Source organism: Saccopteryx leptura, chromosome 2, assembly GCF_036850995.1.
Source record: "Saccopteryx leptura isolate mSacLep1 chromosome 2, mSacLep1_pri_phased_curated, whole genome shotgun sequence".
NCBI lineage: Eukaryota > Metazoa > Chordata > Mammalia > Chiroptera > Emballonuridae > Saccopteryx > Saccopteryx leptura.
Genome location: NC_089504.1, coordinates 336039482 through 336059956, shown reverse-complemented (window position 1 = coordinate 336059956; position 20475 = coordinate 336039482). Strand labels below are relative to the sequence as shown.

At 52.8% G+C, this 20475-nt stretch overlaps 2 protein-coding genes across 11 annotated transcripts in view; one reads left to right on the top strand and one right to left on the bottom strand.

Annotated features, from left to right (window-relative positions):
• FOXN1 (forkhead box N1) overlaps positions 1–7533 on the top strand; it is a 28910-nt gene extending 21377 nt beyond the window's left edge. For all 7 annotated transcript variants that reach the window (XM_066363711.1, XM_066363710.1, XM_066363709.1 and 4 more), the window contains exons 7-9: positions 3604–3811; positions 3991–4482; positions 6044–7533. In XM_066363711.1, the coding sequence (XP_066219808.1) occupies positions 3604–3811; positions 3991–4482; positions 6044–6345 (1002 nt within the window). In that variant the 3' untranslated portion in view covers positions 6346–7533. The remainder of the gene's footprint in view (positions 1–3603; positions 3812–3990; positions 4483–6043) is intronic.
• A 6217-nt stretch (positions 7534–13750) lies between these two features.
• UNC119 (unc-119 lipid binding chaperone) lies at positions 13751–20393 on the bottom strand. 4 transcript variants are annotated; one of them, XM_066363702.1, is made up of 5 exons: positions 19418–19748; positions 15603–15716; positions 14996–15098; positions 14665–14837; positions 13751–14418 (listed from the first exon to the last, which is right to left on the bottom strand). In XM_066363702.1, the coding sequence occupies exons 1-5, from the start codon at positions 19629–19631 to the stop codon at positions 14306–14308; spliced, it is 717 nt and encodes a 238-aa protein (XP_066219799.1). In that variant the 5' UTR covers positions 19632–19748; the 3' UTR covers positions 13751–14305. The 4 variants fall into 4 exon arrangements, with proteins under 4 accessions (XP_066219799.1, XP_066219802.1, XP_066219801.1 ...); XM_066363705.1 differs by having other exon boundaries at positions 15603–15667; positions 19418–19554; XM_066363704.1 differs by lacking the exon at positions 19418–19748 and adding an exon at positions 16251–17074.
• Positions 20394–20475: the final 82 nt, after the last annotated feature.

The following is a 20475-nucleotide window of genomic DNA, read 5'->3' as shown; positions in this document are numbered from 1 at the left end:
CCTAATGCTGGCAGAAGGTGGACATGTCAGTCCTGTTCAGCTTTAAGGAGCATCTACCTACCCCAAGTGCGGAGAGAGAGCTAGGGAAGAAATGAGAGACTGTCCTCACCCCTGCCCCTAGGAGAAATTTGGGAAGGAGCTGACCAGCCATGGTAACATGAATGCTGGGACTCCAGACCCATTGCCTTCCAGGGAGAGATTAAGATCTGCCTCTGTGGGTGGCAGGCTCAGCTGCAGTTCTGCCAAAAAGTGGGGTGTGGGCTTCATGGTCTCTGAGTGTCCCAAGAAACTAGCTGGCTCACCTAACCTTCCCATGTACAGGATCTAGTTCCCATCATCCACAGAAGGGGCTTCTGGGAGATCTTTCAGACTCCCTCCCTAGAGGCAGGATAAATGCTCTTCTTTTCAGATGGGCAAACACATCAGAGAGGGTGATCCATCTGTTCAAGGTCACACAGCAGGTGGGGCTAGTTGCTGGCTTCAGCTGTTTGGCTTCACACAGCACCCATTTCCTTTCTCTGCTTGCCTCCCTGACCCGCCAGCACAGCTTCTCCTGGGTAGGTGCAGGGGAGTTCAGAACTTGTGAGGAGTGCCTTCTCCAGGGCCTGTACCTGGTGGATTCAATCTCATCTGCTACCTGGGCAGAGGGCAGGCGCTGAGGCCCAGGTGATCCATTCCTCAACTCCACCTACCAGTGGGTGATTCCCAGTTCCACATCTTCCCCATTGTTCTGCCTGGGGATAATTTGAGGCTGATATTCAAACAAGCTTGTACTTGCTGAGCTGCCATCAGATGCGGAGTGGGCAAGATGGCCAGGGTGGTCCGGCCAGGAATGGGAAAGTATGGTCATCTACCAGAGGATCCGGAAGGAAGAGGAGGAGGAAGGAGAGTTGTCTCAGGATTCAAGAACCTTGAAAGCCAGTATCTAGGGCTGCCTGTAGTCAGGGAAAAACCTTTGGAAGGCCCTAGGAGACTCGATGGGGCCAGGCCAGAAAGAGGGAAGTGAGGGCCCTGCCCTACTCCTCTCAGTTTTCCTTCCCTGCTAACTCCCGCCGGTACCCAGCCCCTCCCTGCATCTCATCTTCCTGGCTTAATTATTTTTCCTGGGAGCCGTGTAATCCCTGTTTTATAGGGCTGAAGAGTGAAGAGGTCTAACAGCTTTTTTTTTTTTAGTTCTAGTTGTTGTTATTAGCAGTTGCATCACTCCCTCACTCCTGCGTTTACATTTGACTTCAGAGAGAAAGCATCTTTGAGGATGGGACCGGCCCGGATGGCAAAGCCAACCCTATGGGGTGACCTGGGCAGGGTGCTTAACTAGGAGACGGAGTTGGAGTTTGGGCCCCATCACTGCCTCCTTGTGTGATCCAGGGCTAGGCCCTTTCTTCTCTGGACCTCAGTTTCCTAATCTGTACAATGGTCAGGTTGAACCAGTTGGCGCCTAGATTCCTTTCCACTCTGACACTCCCCCTCTAACCCACCAAAGGAATTAATTCAAAGGTCCCCTGCCCCCTCTATCTCTCACTTCCCATTTGAAGGTTCTTTTTCTAGGCAAGGACAGAGTGGACTCTGGGGAGCCCTTATGCCCAAGGTAGCTAAGGTGGGTGTCCTATAGTCCCATGACTCAGGGCTGTGGGACTGGGGAAGTGTCCAGTCACTGGACATAATTGCTAGTGCTGACCATCCTTCTTCCAAACAGGAAGCGGCTGGAGTGGGATCTGCCCTGGCATCTGAATTCACAAATTTATGGGGCTATAAAAGGGCCCAGTGCCCATCAACTCTGCCATCAGGCGATATAGCCTTGACTCCTAGTAGGGATTATCATGGGAGTTGAAGGTGAATCTCTAGCTGGCTGGTCTGCTGGCTCAAGAATTCTTCCTTTCAACTGTGAGAGCCTTTGGAGTTACCTCAACCAGCCCCCTGCCCCAGGCCAGCTGCCCTTAAGAAAGATTTCGGTAGCTCCTGCCAGCAACTTGCAGTGACGCTGGCATCAGGACCCAGTTCTGTGGGGCGTGATTCAGCTCAGCTGCTCCCTGGGGCAAGTGAGCTAGGGAGGAAGGAGTGGCCGCCCCTCATTAAGCAGAAACTATGAACTGAAAGGGAGAGGGCCCCGGGGGTGAGGGTGAAGGGGCCCCACCAGCTAAAGCAGGAACTCTACCCACAGCAACCCCTGCTGGGCCCAGGACTGTCACGGAGCCTGGGACAGAGCTGGAGGTGGGAGGACTGGGGGTGCCAGTGCCTCTCACCCACTGAGTCAGCCTAATGGTTTTTACAGCCCTCCCTGGGCACAATTACTGCACTGGTGGCATGACCAGGTCTCCTAATGGGTGTTTATTCTGCTGGCACGAGCACCTCCTGCCTGAGGGCTGGCCTCCCCACCAGAGCACGTCCCTCCAGCACACTCATGTGAACACCCACACCCACATGTGCATACAATCATGGATACCCACACACACCAGAGAGACTTTCTCACACACACTCATCTTCAGGGACACACATACTGGCACTCAGGAATTTATAGACTCATACCCAGGCAACAAGCTCACACCAGGGACATACTTAGGGACATGTGCTTGCTCATACACATGGCCTCTCTCTCTCTCTCTCACACACACACACACACACACACACACACACACACACACACATATGCACTCACCACGACTCAGATAAACACTCAATTTTTTTTTTTTTTTTGTATTTTTCTGAAGCTGGAAACGGGGATAGACAGACAGACTCCCGCATGCACCCGACCGGGATCCACCCGGCACGCCCACCAGGGGGCGATGCTCTGCCCCTCCTGGGCGTCGCTCTGTTGCGACCAGAGCCACTCCAGTGCCTGGGGCAGAGGCCAAGGAGCCATCCCCAGCGCCCGGGCCATCTTTGCTCCAATGGAGCCTCGCTGCGGGAGGGGAAGAGAGAGACAGAGAGGAAGGAGAGGGGGAGGGGTGGAGAAGCAGATGGGCACCTCTCCTGTGTGCCCTGGCCGGGAATCGAACCCGGGACTTCTGCACGCCAGGCCGACGCTCTACCACTGAGCCAACCGGCCAGGGCCTAACACTCAAATTTATGTGCAGCAGTGCACACACCCAAACACTCACCAACTTCACCCATCTTTCTTTTCTTCCACATCTGTCCCAGTGGGGATGAGGCCGACCCAGAAGAATATTCCATAGCTTTCCTCTCATTCTCTCTCCAAAGTTGACACCAGACACCTCAGAGCAGTGAGTTCCCTTTCCATAAAGGGATCCAACCACAGGCTCCAAGATCCAAGGGGAGTGATCCACTTCCAGGTGTGGAAGAAGCCTGGGCCTCTGTAGCATCCATGAGCCCTGCCTTTATGAATCACCGTGACCATCCTTGGGGTCAACCAGAAAAGGGGTAGGATGAAGGCAGATTTACATGAAAATAACTTGTGGTCAAGGTTACTGCTAACCGCGCTCCCACCACTGAAGGGTACCGAGCATGGGCTGGGTGCTGAGGAGGACAAGTCCCAGGATGGAGGGCAGTTCTGTGCACAGAGTGGGGTTTTTCTGAGCACAGACCAGGGGCCCACTCTGGCTGCCTGATCCTGGCCTGACTTCTTGTCTTGCTCTGCTCTGGCAGACGGCGCCTGATGGCTGGAAGAATTCTGTCCGCCATAACCTGTCTCTTAACAAGTGCTTTGAGAAGGTGGAAAACAAGTCGGGAAGTTCCTCTCGCAAGGGCTGCCTTTGGGCCCTCAATCCGGCCAAGATAGACAAGATGCAGGAGGAGCTGCAGAAGTGGAAGAGGAAAGACCCCATTGCTGTGCGCAAGAGCATGGCCAAGCCAGGTGAGGCGGACGGGCTCCGTGAGGGGAGACCCAGGCTTCCCATGATCCAGAGAGAAAGGGGGGGGGTGAAGAAGGAGAATTGATAAGTATGGAAAGGGCCTGAGTGCAAGTTCAAGGCTGGGGAGGGTTTGCGGAGAAGAGGAGGTCTCATGGTGTCCCTCTCTCTTGGGCTTTTTCAGAAGAACTGGACAGCCTCATTGGCGAGAAGAGGGAGAAGCTGGGCACCCCACTGATGGGCTGCCCACCCCCTGGGCTGGCAGGCTCAGGCCCCATCCAGCCCCTGGCACCTCCAGGTGGGCTCTCCCAGCCGCTGCACTCAGTCCACCCGGCTCCAGGCCCCATTCCTGGCAAGAACCCCCTGCAGGACCTACTTGGGGGACATGCACCCGCCTGCTACGGGCAGACATACTCACACCTCTCACCAGGCCTGGCCCCTCCTGGACCTCCGCAGCCCTTGTTCCCACAGCCAGATGGGCACCTTGAGCTGCGGGCCCAGCCAGGCACCCCCCAGGACTCGCCTCTACCTGCCCACACCCCACCCAGCCACAGCACCAAGCTGCTGGCCGAGCCTTCCCCAGCCAGGACCATGCATGACACCCTGCTGCCAGACGGAGACCTCAGCACTGACCTGGATGCCATCAATCCCTCTCTCACCGACTTTGACTTCCAGGGTAAGCTGGGGGTGGGGGAGGGGAGGTGGGACAGAACTGGAGAGGTACACCTGGCAGTGTGGCCCATCCCCTCCAAGTCTCCAGGCCACAGCCTGCTAGCTCCCAGCTTTCTAGTCAAGTGAAGCAGAGAAGGCTGGAGCAGGCAGCGGTGGCATGGGGCAAAGAGGAATGCCCTTGCCCTCCTGGTGCCCCGGGACATATTCCCACTGATCCTGTCATCAGACCACTCTCAGCTCTGGGCAGGCTGGAAAGGGCCTGAGGTTTCATTCCATACTTGGTTGTGAGCAACTGATGGTCCTAACATTCCCAGGAGTGGTTGCATCTTCTGAGTTCATCTTTTAATGTAGAAAAAGGACAGAGATCTTCCTCCTGGATGAATGTAAGGCTTCATAGCTAGACAGGTCCTGGGTAGAGTCGGGGGTAGGAGTCCAGGGAGAGGTTCTATCTGTTCCACTGCATCTTGTCTGCTCCATCTCCGCATGTGGCCAGGCCTATCCATTGCCATCTGAACTCCAGTGCACCCCAGGCCCTGGTACTGGCCACAGGAGGTCTGGAGGATTGTGCTGAACCAGGCCTCCAGCCCCCTGCATACACTGGGACGGGAACATCGCAAACAAGTGGAGGCAGCTGAGCCTCTGAGAGCTCCCAGTCTGATAGGGAGACAGTGCAGGTCTCGGGAAACTAGATCCTCACCACCATCCAGAAGTGGGAAGCAGGGCTCAACTGCCTCAGAGGAATCGATAGCCGTGTGGGCTACCATAAACATTTATTTGACCCCTACTATTAGGCAGCATGCTAGTTAATTGCTTTACATATGCTCCCTCATATGGGCCCGTAGAATAGGAGGGATTATTAAGCACTTTCACAGAAGCACGGAGGTTAAGTAACTTACTCAAGGTCACTTAGTTAGAAAAAGGGAGAGTTAAGACTGGCAACCAAGTACAGTATTTTGTCTAGCCTCCTCCCACTAGACCCTGCAATACTGATACCCAGGACAATCGCCTGGTCCTGGCCTGCCGTGATGCAGGTTACATGACATAAAAGGAGGATCAGGTGACAGCACTATTTTCTCTCCAAAGGAAGGTGTGCTTCCTGGCTGTGCTCCCATCCCTTGGGCCCTGCCGGGAGCCAAGTCCAGCCATTTCATCAGCTCCCGCAGTGCATTGTTGGGAGAGCTGTGGTCTGGGCTGCAGATCCACCTTCCTCGGGAACCTGGGCAGCAGCCAGGGTGAAAAGTCCCTGGGGCTCCCTCCCTAGACTAACCCTGGAACACACAGTATCTGCATCAACCCTTCCAATAGGCAGCTTTCAAATCCTCAGCCCTCCCAACCTCCCAAAAGAGAGCCACAAAGGTCATTTGGGCTATGGCTTTTAGACCATACATGGGAGAATGAATCAGAGAGGTTTGGCAACTGCCTGGAGTCACAGCTAGTGCCAGTGTCTGTTCCCCAGCAAATGTAACCCAAATCCTGCTCTATTTAGCATGTGAGAGTCATGGGGTGGGGAGTAGGCAGGGCCCCTTTGGTGCCTCCCAGTGACACCTGTTCTCTCCCCCAACTAGGAAACCTGTGGGAACAGCTAAAGGATGAGAGCTTGGCCCTTGACCCCTTGGTACTGGTGACCTCATCCCCGACATCATCTGCAATGCCACCACCACCCCACTGCTTCCCCCCTGGGCCCTGTCTAGGAGAGACAGGCAGTGCGGCAGGTGACTTGGCATCACCAGGCAGCGGGTCCTCGGGAGCACTGGGAGACCTGCACCTCACTACCCTCTACTCAGCCTTCATGGAGCTGGAGCCCACGGCCCCTGCCGGCCCCTCTGTGTACCTCAGCCCCAGCTCCAAGCCCATGGCCCTAGCATGAGCCATGCCCAGCAGCAGCTCCAGCCTTTGCCTGGCCTGGAAGTTCCAGCTGGCCGCCCACATCGGGCTCACCTTAAAGGTCAAAGAAGGAAAACCCTCCCTGTCCCCTATGCCACTAAGCCAACTTGTTTGTTTGCTGGTAGCTGAGGGTGGAGAAGACACACCACCCAAGATGCTGCCCCTCACACATTTCTGCTGCCTGGTGGGCCAGCTCCACACTCAGAGCCCCTGGAGAACAAGTGTCTGGGCAAGAAGCAAACACACTCTCCCACATCCACATGCAAGCCTTCATGCACGTGTGCCTGTGTGCACATGTGCACACACAGTTATTCAGACATATACCCACTCCCATCACAGAGCCAGACTTCATTTTGGGGGCAGCTGAGAGCTGAGGGCTTCAGTTACCAAAAGCTCAGGGCCCCCATGCCAAGTCCACGACCACCTTGAACACTATGTTGACGTCCACATTCTCTTCAGGCCGGGCCCCTCCAGGCATGATCTTTCCCAGAAGTCCCTGTATTTATTCTCCCATCTTCATTCCAGCAGCCATAAAGGAGGAGGAGATACGGAGCCTCTCCCCAAGTCGCCCAGGGACTCCCCAGGGGCTGCTCTTTAGCAGCCCTGGCTCTGCCAGTCTCTACCCATCAGCAGCGTATGCTCTGTCCAGCCCCAGGGTGACACACAGGAGGGACCATATCCACCCCAGGACCAAACTGAGCCCAATTCCAACACAAAGTGTTTGGAAAAGTCCCTGCCCTTGGAAACTTGAAAATGTCCTCTTCTCCCAGCCCTGGGTATAGGCAGGGCCCCTCCAAGTCACTGCTGTCTCACTCGTTATCTGTAAGAAGTTCATGTAGTTTAGGCCCCGGCTTACTAATTACCTCCAACGGTCTGAGGCACCCCAGGCATCCAGGGAAGGGAAGCCTGGCACAGGCTGGCAGGAGAGCACCTGTGCCCCTCTCTTCGACTGCTTGACAGACCCGGGATGCCCTTGGAGCTAGGGGTTGTGGCCCAGCTGCCTGCCCTGCCCTAGCTAAAAGCCTGAACTCCATCAAGGGGAAGCCTCAGCCTACCCTGGGCCTGGAGATGACCAGATCCCCCAGAGTTTGGCCTCAGATGAGGCACAAGCAGATCCCTCAATGGCCTGCCATTGTCCCCTGTCCTGGAAAAATAAAGCAATTACCTTGTGGTCTCGGCTCCTGAGACTTTCTTTCTGGACCTCTGCTCGCTAAGGAGAAAGGTCAGGCTGTACTGCCTGTAGATGTCCTGGGCCTGTGACTTCATCCCACCTCACCCAGGACTGAATTGTCTCAAGGGACTTCTTGACCAGCCTGTGAGGATGAGGGGGCAGATGCATGGAGTCTCTTCCCGGGAGACCTTCCAAGGGTATGCAAAGAAACAGCTGCCCTGCCCAGGGGTAAAGAGAGGATGCCCTCCTCTCACACCCCTTCCAACTGAGATCCACCCCCTCTCCTAGCAGCCCTCATCTGCTCACACAAGAAGGGGTCACTTCCCTTCACTTCCCTGTCCAGGCTGTGCCTTCCTGCCCTCCCTCGTCTTTCCCAGCGGTGGCTCTGGATTCCAAAGATGACATGAATGGAGCATAGCCTGCTGTTATGCACTGCGAGCCCTGGAAGATGCTCTCTGGACGGTCAGGGGCCCACTCGGTCCTACTTCAAACTCGCCTCCCAGGTGCTACCTGCAAGCAGGCTACTGTCATCAAAGGGCAGCTCCACTCTGCCTGAATAGGGATGAGGAAGATGTAGGAGCCAAAAGCACAGACGTGAGCCTCAAGTCTCACAGCAACCAAGGGGGGGCCTTTGCTTGGGAAGTTCTTTCAGGGGCCAGGCCTAGGAGCCAACCAACATCACCTGCTTGCCCCAGAGGACAGCTCTGCAGATCTCTTAATAGAACCCCCTCTACATCAGTACCCTCCTTACCAGAGGCCTATGGCTGGGTCCAGGTCTAGAAAAATATGGTAGGGTGAGGAGTGGGAGAAGGAATGGCCAGCCGGTACACCCAGCCCAGCCCAGCCTTGGCTGTATAGGAAAAGGGTGAAGGGTGAAGGTGTTATACCCCAGTTATAACCAACTCCAGGCCTGGGGTCTTGTTGCCCAAGCCCCCTAAAACAAGCGTTTTGCAGGAAAACTCTTCTAGGCCCCACTTTCTTGCCTCAGACTCTCAAACCCTCGGAGGTCAGACAAATCTACTCTACACCCAGTGGTGGGATTCAAACAATTTAACAACTGGTTCTCTGCCCTAATGACCATTCTAAGCATAGAAAAATGATATACTGAAAGGTAGTTTATTATTTCATGCATTTAATACTTAAATAAGAACAATAAAAGAGGTACACAAAACTAAATTATAAAAAAGAGTTTTAAAATATTAATAAAAAAATATTGACCCTGGCTGGTTGGCTCAGTGGTAGAGCATCGGCCCAGCATGTGGAAGTCCCAGGTTTGATTCCTGGTCAGGGCACACAGAAGAAGCAACCATCTTCTTCTCCATCCCTCCCCCTCTCCTTTCTCTCTATCTCTCTCTTCTCCTCCAACAGCCATTGCTTGGTTGGAGCAAGTTGGCCCAGAAGATGGCTTCATGGCCTTGCCACAGGCGATAAAATAGCTCAGTTGCTGAGTAACCGAGCAACAGCTCCAGATGAGTAGAGCATTGCCCCATAGGGGGCTTGATGGATGGATTCCAGTCAGGGCACATATGGAAGTCTATCTCTCTGCCTCTCCGCTTCTCACTTAAGAAATAAATAAATAAAAATAAAAATAAATATATATATATACACACACACACACACACACACACATATACAGTATAAAGTAATACATGACAAAAAGCAATAAAACTATTATTTAAGATATTTCCATATTGCTTCTTGATTGGCATCCTCACTTGCAACTTTTTTCACCTTTGGACAGAATGAACATTACTTCAGGCGCTTAGAATACACTGTTGTGCAGATGAACATTAAAAACCAGTGAGGAATGTAAATTTGTGATTTCCACATTGGACGGCTGCCCAGGCACCCATCTTAGGCAAAACCCTGATTACTAGTGTCATTTTAACAACTAGTTTGCCAAACTCAACAAAATATTAGGTATCATTTCTGCCAAACCAGTGCAAACCAGCAGAATCCCACCACTGTGTAAACCTCCAGCCGAGTCCATGAGCAGAGGATATCTCCAGGGGTCCTCAGTCAGACCTCTGTCCCATGGGCTCATTTACACCACGAGTGACCACACAACTAAGACAGGTAGCAAGATCTGCAGAGTTTTATTTTCTTATTGATTGTTCTTTTAGAGAGAGAAAGAGCGAGAGAGGAAACATCAATCTGTTGCTCCACTTATTTATGCATGCATTAGTTGATTTTTTTTTAAGATTTTATTTATTGATTTTACAGAGAGGGGCAGAGCAACAAGTATCAATTCATAGTTGCTTCACTTTAGTTGTTCATTACTTGCTTGTCATATGTGCCCTGACTGGACAAACCCAGGGTTTCAAACTGGCAACCTCAGCATTCCAGGTTGATGCTTTATCCATTGCACCATCACAGGCCAGGCCATTGGTTGATTCTTTCATGTGCCCTTACCAGGGATTGAACAGACAACGTTGGTGTATCAGGATGATGCTCTATCCAACTGAGCTACACCTCCCTCTGCTCTGCCCCCCTCCACCCCATCCTCCCTCTGCTACCATCCCTCCTAGGGCTGGCCCTTGGGCTTTTAAAACTGGGCTACAATGAGCCCCACTCCTGCTCATATGCTGCCCCCTGCTGGCCATCTTACACCAAGTATTTAACCACAGTTTTAGGATGAGCAACAGTCTTGAATGGATGCAAGGTTCGGAAGGTTTGATAATTCCTATTGTTCAGGGGCTCTAAACCTGAGGGTTTTAAAACTTATTAGAATTCATGGGTCCAATGAACTTGGGTAGAGATATTATACCTTCATTTTTACTCACCTCTACCTCAAATTTAGCATTTCCCTTGATTATGAATGTCAGCAACAAATCACAATAGCTTTAGCAGAATCTGTGACTTAGCCATTATGAAGAGAAATCACAGATGTTTTCATATTCCAGGTGTTGCAGAAAAGATATAGAGGTGTCTATATATAGTTTTTTATACATAAAAATATGAGCTTACAATATATTTTCTGTATATACAACCTCCAATGTCTTTATTATCCATAGGCTTCGTAGATAATAACAAAGGGGCCTACAACACACAAGAAAGTCAAACACTTGCTTTAGTTGCCAGGTGGTGCAGAAGTGGAGAGTGGCTGTCAGGGGCTGGGCCGGGGTTGGGAGGAATGCCCTGGGAGGCTGAGACAGCAGCTCACCAGGTGGAAGGGATACATCTCAGTATTTTACAATGGGTTTGACAGTCCCCAAGTGCACCTGCAGGCCAGCCTGGTGGGCATGAGCAGGTTGACTCCTAGTATTGGGACTTTCCTGCTCAACCCAGTGGTAGGGTCTTCATGACACCCCTGAAGAGTCAAAGCAAAAATATCTGGCTGACTTCAGAGACAGGATCTGAGCATGGTTAGATCCAGCACAGTCCAGATCAGCCTTCAGTCAAAGGTTCAGCATCATCACAGCCAGGACTAGCCCCATCCCACACTGTCTTCTTCCTCCATCTACTGCCAGGAATCCCCTAGGTTCCTAGGGAAAGTACCAGGAACCAAATGCAGCAAGTGTACCATTAGCAGCTGGACCAATGCCAGAGACGAAGACTTAGAAGGAGGCAGGGGGCCAAGGGACACAGGCCTCTGGGTGAGTACCTGGTGCCTGCGCCAGGGATGAGGACCTCAGAACAGGGATCTCCTTCCCTGCCTGTAGTTGGGAGTGCAGCAGGCCCAGTCCAGAACCTCAACCCAATTTGACTTAGCAGACACAGTGTTATCAGGTGGTAGGAGAGGGTTCTCTTCTTGACACTGTGCAGGCCTAAAAGTCCCTCTTGTTCACTATAACTTCTATTATAACCCCATAAACACCTCCAAACCCAAATACTTCTATACTAATCCAGCCTCATCTGTAAACCAAACCCCCTCCAACCCCATGCCCGTTCTTCACCTTTGTTACAATTCCTGACCACCTGCTTCTTAGTGGAATCTTTTTCCCTTTGCTTTAACATAACCTGCTCTATGACAGGCTCCAGTGCCTACCTCTCTGACTGCTCCTCCTGTCTCCACTACTAGTTCCTCTCTCTCTGCCCTGCTCTAAAAGCTCCCTGGCCTTCCTTAGGGTTACATGCCCTCCCTCATTCAGTGACCCTCAACTGGGGATGTGGACTACTAGCATTGAATGCCTCATTAATTGGAAGACATTTGGCATTTCTGCCCCCTGCTCACTAAACACCAGTTACTGCTAGTTGGGGTCCCCATAATCTCAGCCACCATTACAGCTTTAACAATTACCTTGTGACCAATGACCTCAGGCATCACCATCTTCAGCCCTCATCCCCTTTCTGGTCTTAAGGCCCAAATTTCCTGTCTCCTCCTGATCACCTCCTCCAGGACATCTGTGCCATACCACAATAGGTCCCAACTTGAATTAGTCACCTCCCACCAACCTGCAGTGATCCGACCTGGGTTCCCAAGCCCAGTAACAACATCTCCATCCACCCCTAACACTCAGGTGTCAAACCAGGGGTTCAGCCGCAACTCGACTCTTCCCTGTCTCCAAATCCCTCATCCAATCAACCACCAGTCCTGGAGATTTCACCTCTTAAAAAGTTCAACTTCACCCATTTCTCCTCGTCTCCATGAATATTGACCTAATTCAGTTTGTCTTCATCTCTCAGCCAAATTCCTGCTCCTTAGCACACCCTCTGCCTCTACAGGAGAGCACAGACTCTGGAGTCAGACTGCCTGGATTCTAATCCTGACTCTGCCACTACACAACATTGGCAAGGCAAATTAACCTCACTGGGCCTGCATTTTCTGCAAAATGAGCATCACAATGGTGCCTTCCTCTGAAATGACTGTGAGCATTCTGTTAACACACATAAAGCACCCAGCCATGGGCTCGGCACTCAACATATATTCTCTGTCATTATTAGTCTCACTTTCTAATCCACCCTTCACTCCGCAGCCAGAGATAATCTGACCAGGTCATCCTCCTCAGTGCACCCCCAACACACACACACATCTTCTTTAGGAGAAGCCCCAACGCCCGAACAAGGCTCCACAGATCTGTCTTCCTTTCACATCATAAATACTCTCTTGAACACACCTGATAAATCTTGTCTCTGAACCTTTGCTTTATGCTGTTCCCTGTGCCTAAATTCTCTGCCCTCCCCCCATTTCTCCTGGTCAAAGTTGTCCTGAGTTTGCAAGCTGTTGCAATGCTGTCTCCTCTAAAATTCCTCCCAAGAACCCTCCAAGTAGGCGCCTCTTGCTCTCCTATATGCCCAGCCCATCTTATTCTAAGTACAGGCATTTGTTCTTTGTGTCTCACTCACTTTAGAAGTGCCAGAGTCCAGCCCAGCTCCAACCCCCAGCAAGGGCTCCACGGAAACCAGCTGAATTCCAGTGCATTGAGGCCTCTTAGGGGTTAGATTTAACTCTTTGGCCCAGAGATGACTAACACCAGACATATCCAAATAAATTACTGCCTGGAACAGAAGGGGGTGAATCCTGAGATAAGCTCTTTACCTATCTGTTCCTGAATTTTCTCCATTAAGGAAATGAAGACTTCCTCTGGGTCTAGGGTAGGGCTGGGGGCAGTGTTACATGCAGAATGGCCAGGCTAGGGGGCTCCCAAGGCACCTGAGGGCAAGAGGGCTCCAGGCCTTCTCCACATAGCCCTGTCCACCTTCTCTCTCGAATGAGGGCTAAAAGCACAACCTAGTGGTCCTAGCGGCCTCAGGGGGTCAGAGAAGGTAGGGTCAAGAACAAGACACCTCCCCATACCTCTCTCCAACCCTAGAGTTAGGGGCCCTTGCCTCAGCCTCTGTTCTGTCAGGGTTGGCTATGACTTTGGCTTAAATCTTTCCCTCTCGCCTGACCTGTGGTGGCGCAGTGGATAAAATGTCGACCTGGAAACGCTGAGGTCGCCGGTTCAAAACCCTGGGCTTGCCTGGTCAAGGCACATATGGGAGTTGATGCTTCCTGCTCCTCCCTCCCCCTTCTCTCTCTCTCTCTCTCCTCTCTCAAAATTAATAATAATAAAAAAAATTTAAAAAAGAAAAAGAAAAATCTTTCCCTCTCGGAGCCTGAATCTCCTTCTTTATCAATGAAAAAATCCTTTCCAGCTACCACATGTACTAAATGCTGACTCTAGGTGCCAAGATTAGGGCACAAGAGGATTTGGGGACCACATTATTGTCTGTTCACTACCCCCACACACACACACACCTCCCCAACTGACAAACATGCTGGCCCACAACCAGAGAGCAGAAAAGGAGTTTATTGAAAATTATATACAGTTGGTCCAGCCCCTACCACAGGTGGCAGTCTGGGCTGATCCCTCGCACACCTCAGGCAGTATCTTGGCCCCTGATGATGGGGAGCTAGGGCCGGGGCCCAGGGAGGTGCGGCAGCCAGACCCCTCCACAGATCTTCATCTGTGAATTTACAAATCTAAATGGCCTGTCAGTGGTGGGCAGGAGACAAGAAATGGGTCCCTGCCCTGACCTAGTCAAACCCAGATAGGGGAACACTATTCTGAAACAGCTAGGCTGTCCAGAAATCCTGGCTATTCCTCCCACAGGAGGCCTTGCTGGTCATGGAGGCAAACAGCCCCCTTCCGCCCTACCCCACCCCAGGTGCCAAAGAGCTTTACGGGCTTGGACTGGGGACATCAGGTACCCTCCCTCCCAACACTGACTCAGGGTCCAGGGCTTCTGGGACACTCCCCACGCAGAAGACCTGGAGTTGAGAGGTGAGTGCTGGAGATGTCATAGCCGAGGGCCCAGGACCCTCCTGGGATAGGGGGAAGTTGGGGGGTCAGGGCATTCCACTGTAAGAATAGTCTGCTTTATTGTGCATCACCAGCCGGTCATCCACGAAGTAGAAGCTGTCAGACTGTGTCTCATACGGGTGATGGATCATCTCACTGACTGCAAGAGAGGCCCAGCCAGGTGGGGCAAAGGTCAGGAGCCGGAGCCAGGCCACTGCAGGGCCTTCAGGTCTGTGGGACAGGGACAAGCCAAACAACCTCAAAGTATTCCCCCAGCTTCTTCGAGCCTGAGTTTCCCTACAGGTAATATGGGAATGGTGGCTAGCCACAAGAGACCCAGGGTAGGAAGAGAAAGGTTCACACCCACACTCCTCCCCAGCTTGCCCACAGGGCCTTGCCCACTCACTCAGCTCCTCAGAGAGAGGCGGGAAGTCGTAGATGTGCTCGCAGGTGTTCTTGCTACTGGGGATGCAGAAGCCAAAGTGGAAGTCAAAGCTTTTGAGCAGCTGATTTCTGAAGTAGTGCCTCTCGATCATGCGGAAGTTGTTGACAGGCTTGTCTCCCACGGTGAACTCCACCCTGAGTGAGAGAAGGAGACAGGGCTGAGCTCAGCCTTGAAGTTAACCAGCCAGGTTGAGGACAGACTCCCCCTAAGAGAGGCTCAGTAAGAACGCAGGAAGGGTTCAGTCCCGCCCACCCTCACCCCCAGCCCTGGCCCCCACGGCCCAGTCACTCACGTGGCTCCCACCTGCCTCAGGCGGAGGAAGGCAGGCGTGAACTGGTAACGGACAAAGCGCCCAGCATTGGGGTCCAGGTCCCGCCGGTTGATGGGCAACCGCTCTGTAATGCACCCCAGCTGGGGCTCAGTGGGCTTCAGACTGGGGCCCATGCCCACCCAGGGTTTCACCCAGGGCTCCCATCTTCCAGAATTTTTTAAAACTCCCAGAAGATTCTGATGCACACGGAAGGTTCAGACCTTTGGCCAAATGGTTCCACCTGGGGGTTCTAGGTCAGCAGGTGAAAATTTTCAACTGAGGTTCCCAGCACCACAGGAGACACAAAGGCCTGGGCCTCCGGGAATGCATTCCCCAGGAAGGCCTGCAGAGGGCAGGCTGGCAGAGACTGAAGGGCTAGGACTGTCCTAAAATGTCCAATCCCAAAAGCAGATGAGAAGGAAAAAAAAGGCTCAGCCCTGGGCAGAGGTCCCCTGCCTGATGATTTCTGGAAATGATGGGTCCAAGCCCACATTCTACTCTGACTTCTCCATGGCCTGAGGAGTCCCTGGCAGCCCACATCACAGCTCTCACCCACCTCCCTCTGTCCTTGGCCCAACCAGCCACTCACCTGAGGCTGGGGGTTTCTTGATTTCAAAGAGAACAGTGCCTGAATCCATGTCCCGAATCTTGAACCTGATGAAGTCGATCTTATATATATTCTCCTCTGGAGAGCACAGGTAGTCTAGGGGAGACAGATGGCTGCTGCCAGCTAAGGTTTTGAGGGACCCCAGACTAAATACTACTCTCTCTGATCCCTAAGGTCACTGCCTTCCAGAAAAAGAATTGCGCCCCTGCCCTTGAGGAACTCCACAGTGTGGGGAAGATAGAGCTCTTGCTATTGGGCTGTAATGGAGAACAAACAGCTCCACCTAGTGGTCTCTGGGGTCGGGAGGGGCAGGGAGGGGCAGGGAGGAGAAGGTAGAGGACAGACCACTTCTTCCACATTTTCCCTTCTGCCTTGGGGTTGAGGGCCCTTACTCCAGCCTCTGCTTTGCCAGGGCTGACTTCGTGACTATGAGCCAAATTGGTCTCCAATCTCATAGGAAGCCCCCGGCATGATACGAAAGATACAACTCTGTCTTTGGAAACCTCTAAAAGGAGTGACACAGCTTGGCCTCAAGAGACACAATCCTTCTCTTGTGGGAGACCCCCACCCCCACCACACAGCTGCCCCTGGCACTACATCTAGGTGTGTCAGGCAAGGACTTTCCCTGACCTGGCTAGTGCTGGGGCAGATGAACAATCCATTCCCTGTTCTTCCTCAACCCTGCACCCCCACCCCCAGTCACCTCCTATCCGCAATAAGCAGCTTATACAAGTCCAGCTCCCTTAAGCAGCTTAGCCAAAGCTGTGCTGACTCAAACCCAGAGCCTGAAATATTGGGGGAAGGGGACCACCTTTGCTCCCATCCCCTGTTGATCTCCAAATGGGAGGAAGTCTTAGCAAACAGACCCCTTCATTAGTCATTTACTCAGCCTTGGCTCTGAGCCACTCACTCCCAGAGGGGAGAATATGGGGGAGGCCGGAGAGGGTGTGACAGGTGCAGCAGAGGGTGCACATAAGGGGTAAGGGGAGTTCTCAGTACCCAGAAGAGGAACCAAGTACAGTGGTGGACCCCGCCTAAGGAAGCTCAGGAATACTAGGGCCTGACCCAACCCTCACTGCTTGCAGCAATTGCAATTGCTCGGTGAGGCCCTGGCAGCAAATAGGAAGGGGCAGACCGATGCAGTGGGGGGGCTCTGGTGCTGCCAGCCTGCACAGCATCACATCCTCTCCACAGAGGCCCGGAAATCACCCCCTTGGCCCCAGGCCACCTCCTAGTCCTCTGAGGCAGGAAGAGGAAGTAAATGTAAAGTTATTCTCTCTTCCCCAAGCCTGGAGCAGCCCCCTCTACGAAGCCCTCCTGATAGCCACCTGGCACCCCAGGTCCAGCAAAAAATACATAGAGCTTGGGAAGGAGCCTGAGCCCTGGCCTGTTCACCATTGCCCATGGTGGGGAGAAGGCAGAAGGAGGAACGGAAGTACGCAACCCCTACTTCACCCTGTTCACACCTTATTTTTATAGAAAGGCAGCACTAGTCCACAGATGTAGAAAGAAAGTGCTGGGCACAGGGAGAGGAGGTGGCAGAACTGAGAGCAGGACCCAGATCCTTGTAAAGCCCCCTTCTTCTCTTCAACTTTGGGAGCTTCTTTCATTTGGCATCAACTTCTTGCAGTCTAAGCTCAGTCTCTTCCACTACAAGCTCAACCCATCAACCACTCTGTCCTTAGTGGACATGAGGAATGAGGGATGCCAATGGCTCAGGACACCACAGCCACTCCCACCCTTCCGCCAGGGAAGGACAAGTCCTGGGACCCAGGGTCAGGCCAGAGAAGGGGCCGAGTGGCCAAGGGCTCAGAACACAACTGTTCCCTTCCCCTCAGCCACAAATAGCTCCCTAAGCTGGATTCAGGGACCAGTAATCCAGGAGGAGTAAACCTCAGAACTATGTGATTAGGGTCAGAACAGACCAAGAAGTGTCAGGATGGAAAACCCTGACACCCTGTTCTCACCTTCAATAGAGGAAAGAGCTCCCATGAAGCTCCTTCATCTAATCCCCACAGATGCCCCATCTCCAAGGTCTATGAATTTCCTCCAAATTAGGAGACAAATGGTGAAATGTGGGCTGGAAATGCTGCCACCCACCCTCATAGGAGCAAAATAACCTCTAAAGTTACCTAGAACTTGGAAAGGTCAGCCTGACCTCCAGACATCCTAAATGAAAGTTCTGTCCCAGATCTAACCTGAATCCTACATGTTGCTGTTGGCAATTGCATCCCAACTGGCACCAACATCAGACTGGTCCAGGCCCCCTCTCACTACCACTGCCTGCTTGGGCAAAGCAGCTCAGCACTCTGGGGACCCAGCCACGAATGGCTGCTATCTGCCTGTGGTGGCACAATGGATAAAGAATTGACCTGGAATGCTGAGGTTGTGGTTCGAAATCCCGGGCTTGCTCAGTTAAGGCATATACAGGAAGCAACTACTATGAATTGATGTTTCCCACTCCTCCCTTTCTCTCTGTCTTTCTACTCTCTCTTAAAAAAAAACAAAAAAAAAAAACACACACACACAATAAAAATAAAATCTTATTAAAAAAAAAAAAAAGAATGGCTGCTATTTGGCTCAGACAGGAAGGAGAAACTGGTCCTCTAGGGACTCAGATAAACAGGCCTAGACCTGTCATCATGGTCCCTTTTACAGCTGTCTGGCAGCCCTGGGTGCTGCTGCTTCTGCAGCTCCAGAGCTCAGGTCCACTCCAGCACCTGCACCCTGCACCCCTACAGAGAAGCCCCAAGAGTTGCTCATGGAGGGAGCTAGGGCAGGACTGATGAAGGAGGCCAAAGTGGAAGGCCAGTGCCTCTTCAAATAACTTCTGTTCTTTGAGGCTCAGCCACCACTTCTGCCATGAGGCTTCCTAGTCCTTGTCCCCTGCCTATGGTGACCCCCTACCCCGCTCTGAATGCCCAGTTGTCTGCTTCCAGGCAGCAGCCATTGACAGTCCTGTGAGGCCCTCAGTACTACTCATAAAAGAGCCTATTTACAGCGTATACACAGCATGTCAGGCACTGTGCAAAGTCAGAGAATTTATTTTCATAATAGCCCTACAAGATAGGTGTCATGATCCCCATTTCACAGATGAACATGCTCAGAGGTGAAATTACTTGCCCAAGGTCACATAGACAATTACATGACAAACCTGAAACAACTCAGACAGTCCAGCTCAGAAACTCAACCATAGTGAAGACCTTTAACTCTCCAGGAAGAGGACTGGCCCTAGTCCAGGCTAAGGGTAGCATTAACCTACTCTCTTAGAGGACCCAGACCCAACGCACTGAAGCTTCCTGCGGAGGGGGATGAGCCCAGACTTCCTGAGGGATTCAGGGTGCGGGCATTAATGGTCAGGGAGACCTGAGGGGTCTTAATGCCACCTAAGTAACTCAGCCTCTACTTAGCGTCCAGGCTGGGGACTCAAAATAGACTGCACTCAGCCTGCCTCCTCATTATTGCAGAGAAAGGACTCAAGGACTCTAAAAACTACATGGGGAAAGGGTCACAGTTGCAGCTGCTGCTGCACCTTCACCACGGAAAAGGGGGATAGGCTCCTCAGAAAGCAGTGGGATGGAAATAAATCTCTAATTGGAGAGAAAGGGGCAAAGGAGACCAGGGGAAAGGGGACAGAGAGATCTCAAGATTAGAGGCAGAAAAGTAGAGGACTCCTGCGAGGGGTCCCCGGTGAGGGAGGGGAGACGGGCCGGGTGAGAAGTAGGCGGGGGCCGAGGCTCCGCGCGACTGGAGGGCCCCCTCCCTCCCGCAGGCGGCGCTTTCTCGCCGGTGCTCACCGCCCGTGATCCGCTGAAGCCCCAGCACGTCCTCCGGCACTATTGGCTGCCTCCTCTGCGGCGGCCCCGGCCTGGGCCCTGGGCCTGCCTCTGGTTCCGACTCGGACCCGGATTCAGATTCTGCCTGCGGCTTTGGCTCCACACTTGAGCCCGAGGCCCCTGGAGCGGGCTCCGCCCCCGTCCCAGCCCCGCCGCCGCCCTTCTTCACCTTCATGGCCTCACGGGGCCGCGGACTGCCTGCTTGCCACAAAGGCTGCCTGCGCCGGCTGAAGCCAAGGGGGAGCGTTCGCAGCCCCACCCTCAGCCGGGGCCCCAGGTACCGCCCCGCCCCGCCCCTGGGCCCGCCCACCGCCAGCCCACCGCAGCTGGAAGGCTGCGGACACGGACCAGGGTTCCTCACTCAGGGCAGGGTGGGGGCTTGTCCTGAGCTTCACTCATTTTTTCAAGGAGAGCTGGCTACCTATCCTGTGTTCCCGCCACTCTCCCCTTCCTTCTGCCCCTCAAGCAAGTCCCCACCTCAGGGTCTTTGCCTGGGATACTTTTCCTCCAGGTAACCTCTTCCTGTCCTGGTTTCAGCTCAAATGTCATCTGCTCAGAGGCCCTCCCTCCCACCCAATCCAAAGTACTAAGCCCAGTCACTATCTGATTAGCCTGGTTTTTCTTTCTGATGCATTATCCGAAATTAGTTTTATTTGTTCACTCTTTCCCTGAAAACAACAGTTCTGGAAAAGCAGGGATCCTGTCTTTGTTCTCTATAATACCTATAATACTCGACCACATGACACAGTGCCATGCAGCCTGTGCTCAATACACTCTTTTTTTGAATGAATGAATGAGTTAGTATCTGAGGTCTTACACTGATACAAGCCATTCTCTCCCAGACACCTGCTAAAAAAGCAGTAGTAGATGCTAACAGCCTCGTTGGGCAAACCAGGACATGCCCAGGGACAACTGCCTAGCTGTCTAAGCCACCACAGGGCTCTCCAGGACAAGGAGGCAGGAAGGGCACATGGCCAGGTGAAAGCAAGGTGGGCGTGTGAGCCCAGGAGCACAGATAC

What these genes read in the sequence shown, in the direction of transcription:
- UNC119 (XM_066363702.1), bottom strand. Translation starts at nt 19,631, where the DNA reads ATGAAGGTGAAGAAGGGCGGCGGCGGGGCTGGGACGGGGGCGGAGCCC. An exon ending in GCTTCAGCGGATCACGGGCG is followed by an intron (nt 15,717 to 19,417) that starts GTGAGCACCGGC and finishes TGTCTCCCCTAG; the next exon opens with ACTACCTGTGCTCTCCAGAG. An exon ending in CTGAGGCAGGTGGGAGCCAC is followed by an intron (nt 14,838 to 14,995) that starts GTGAGTGACTGG and finishes TCTCTCACTCAG; the next exon opens with GGTGGAGTTCACCGTGGGAG.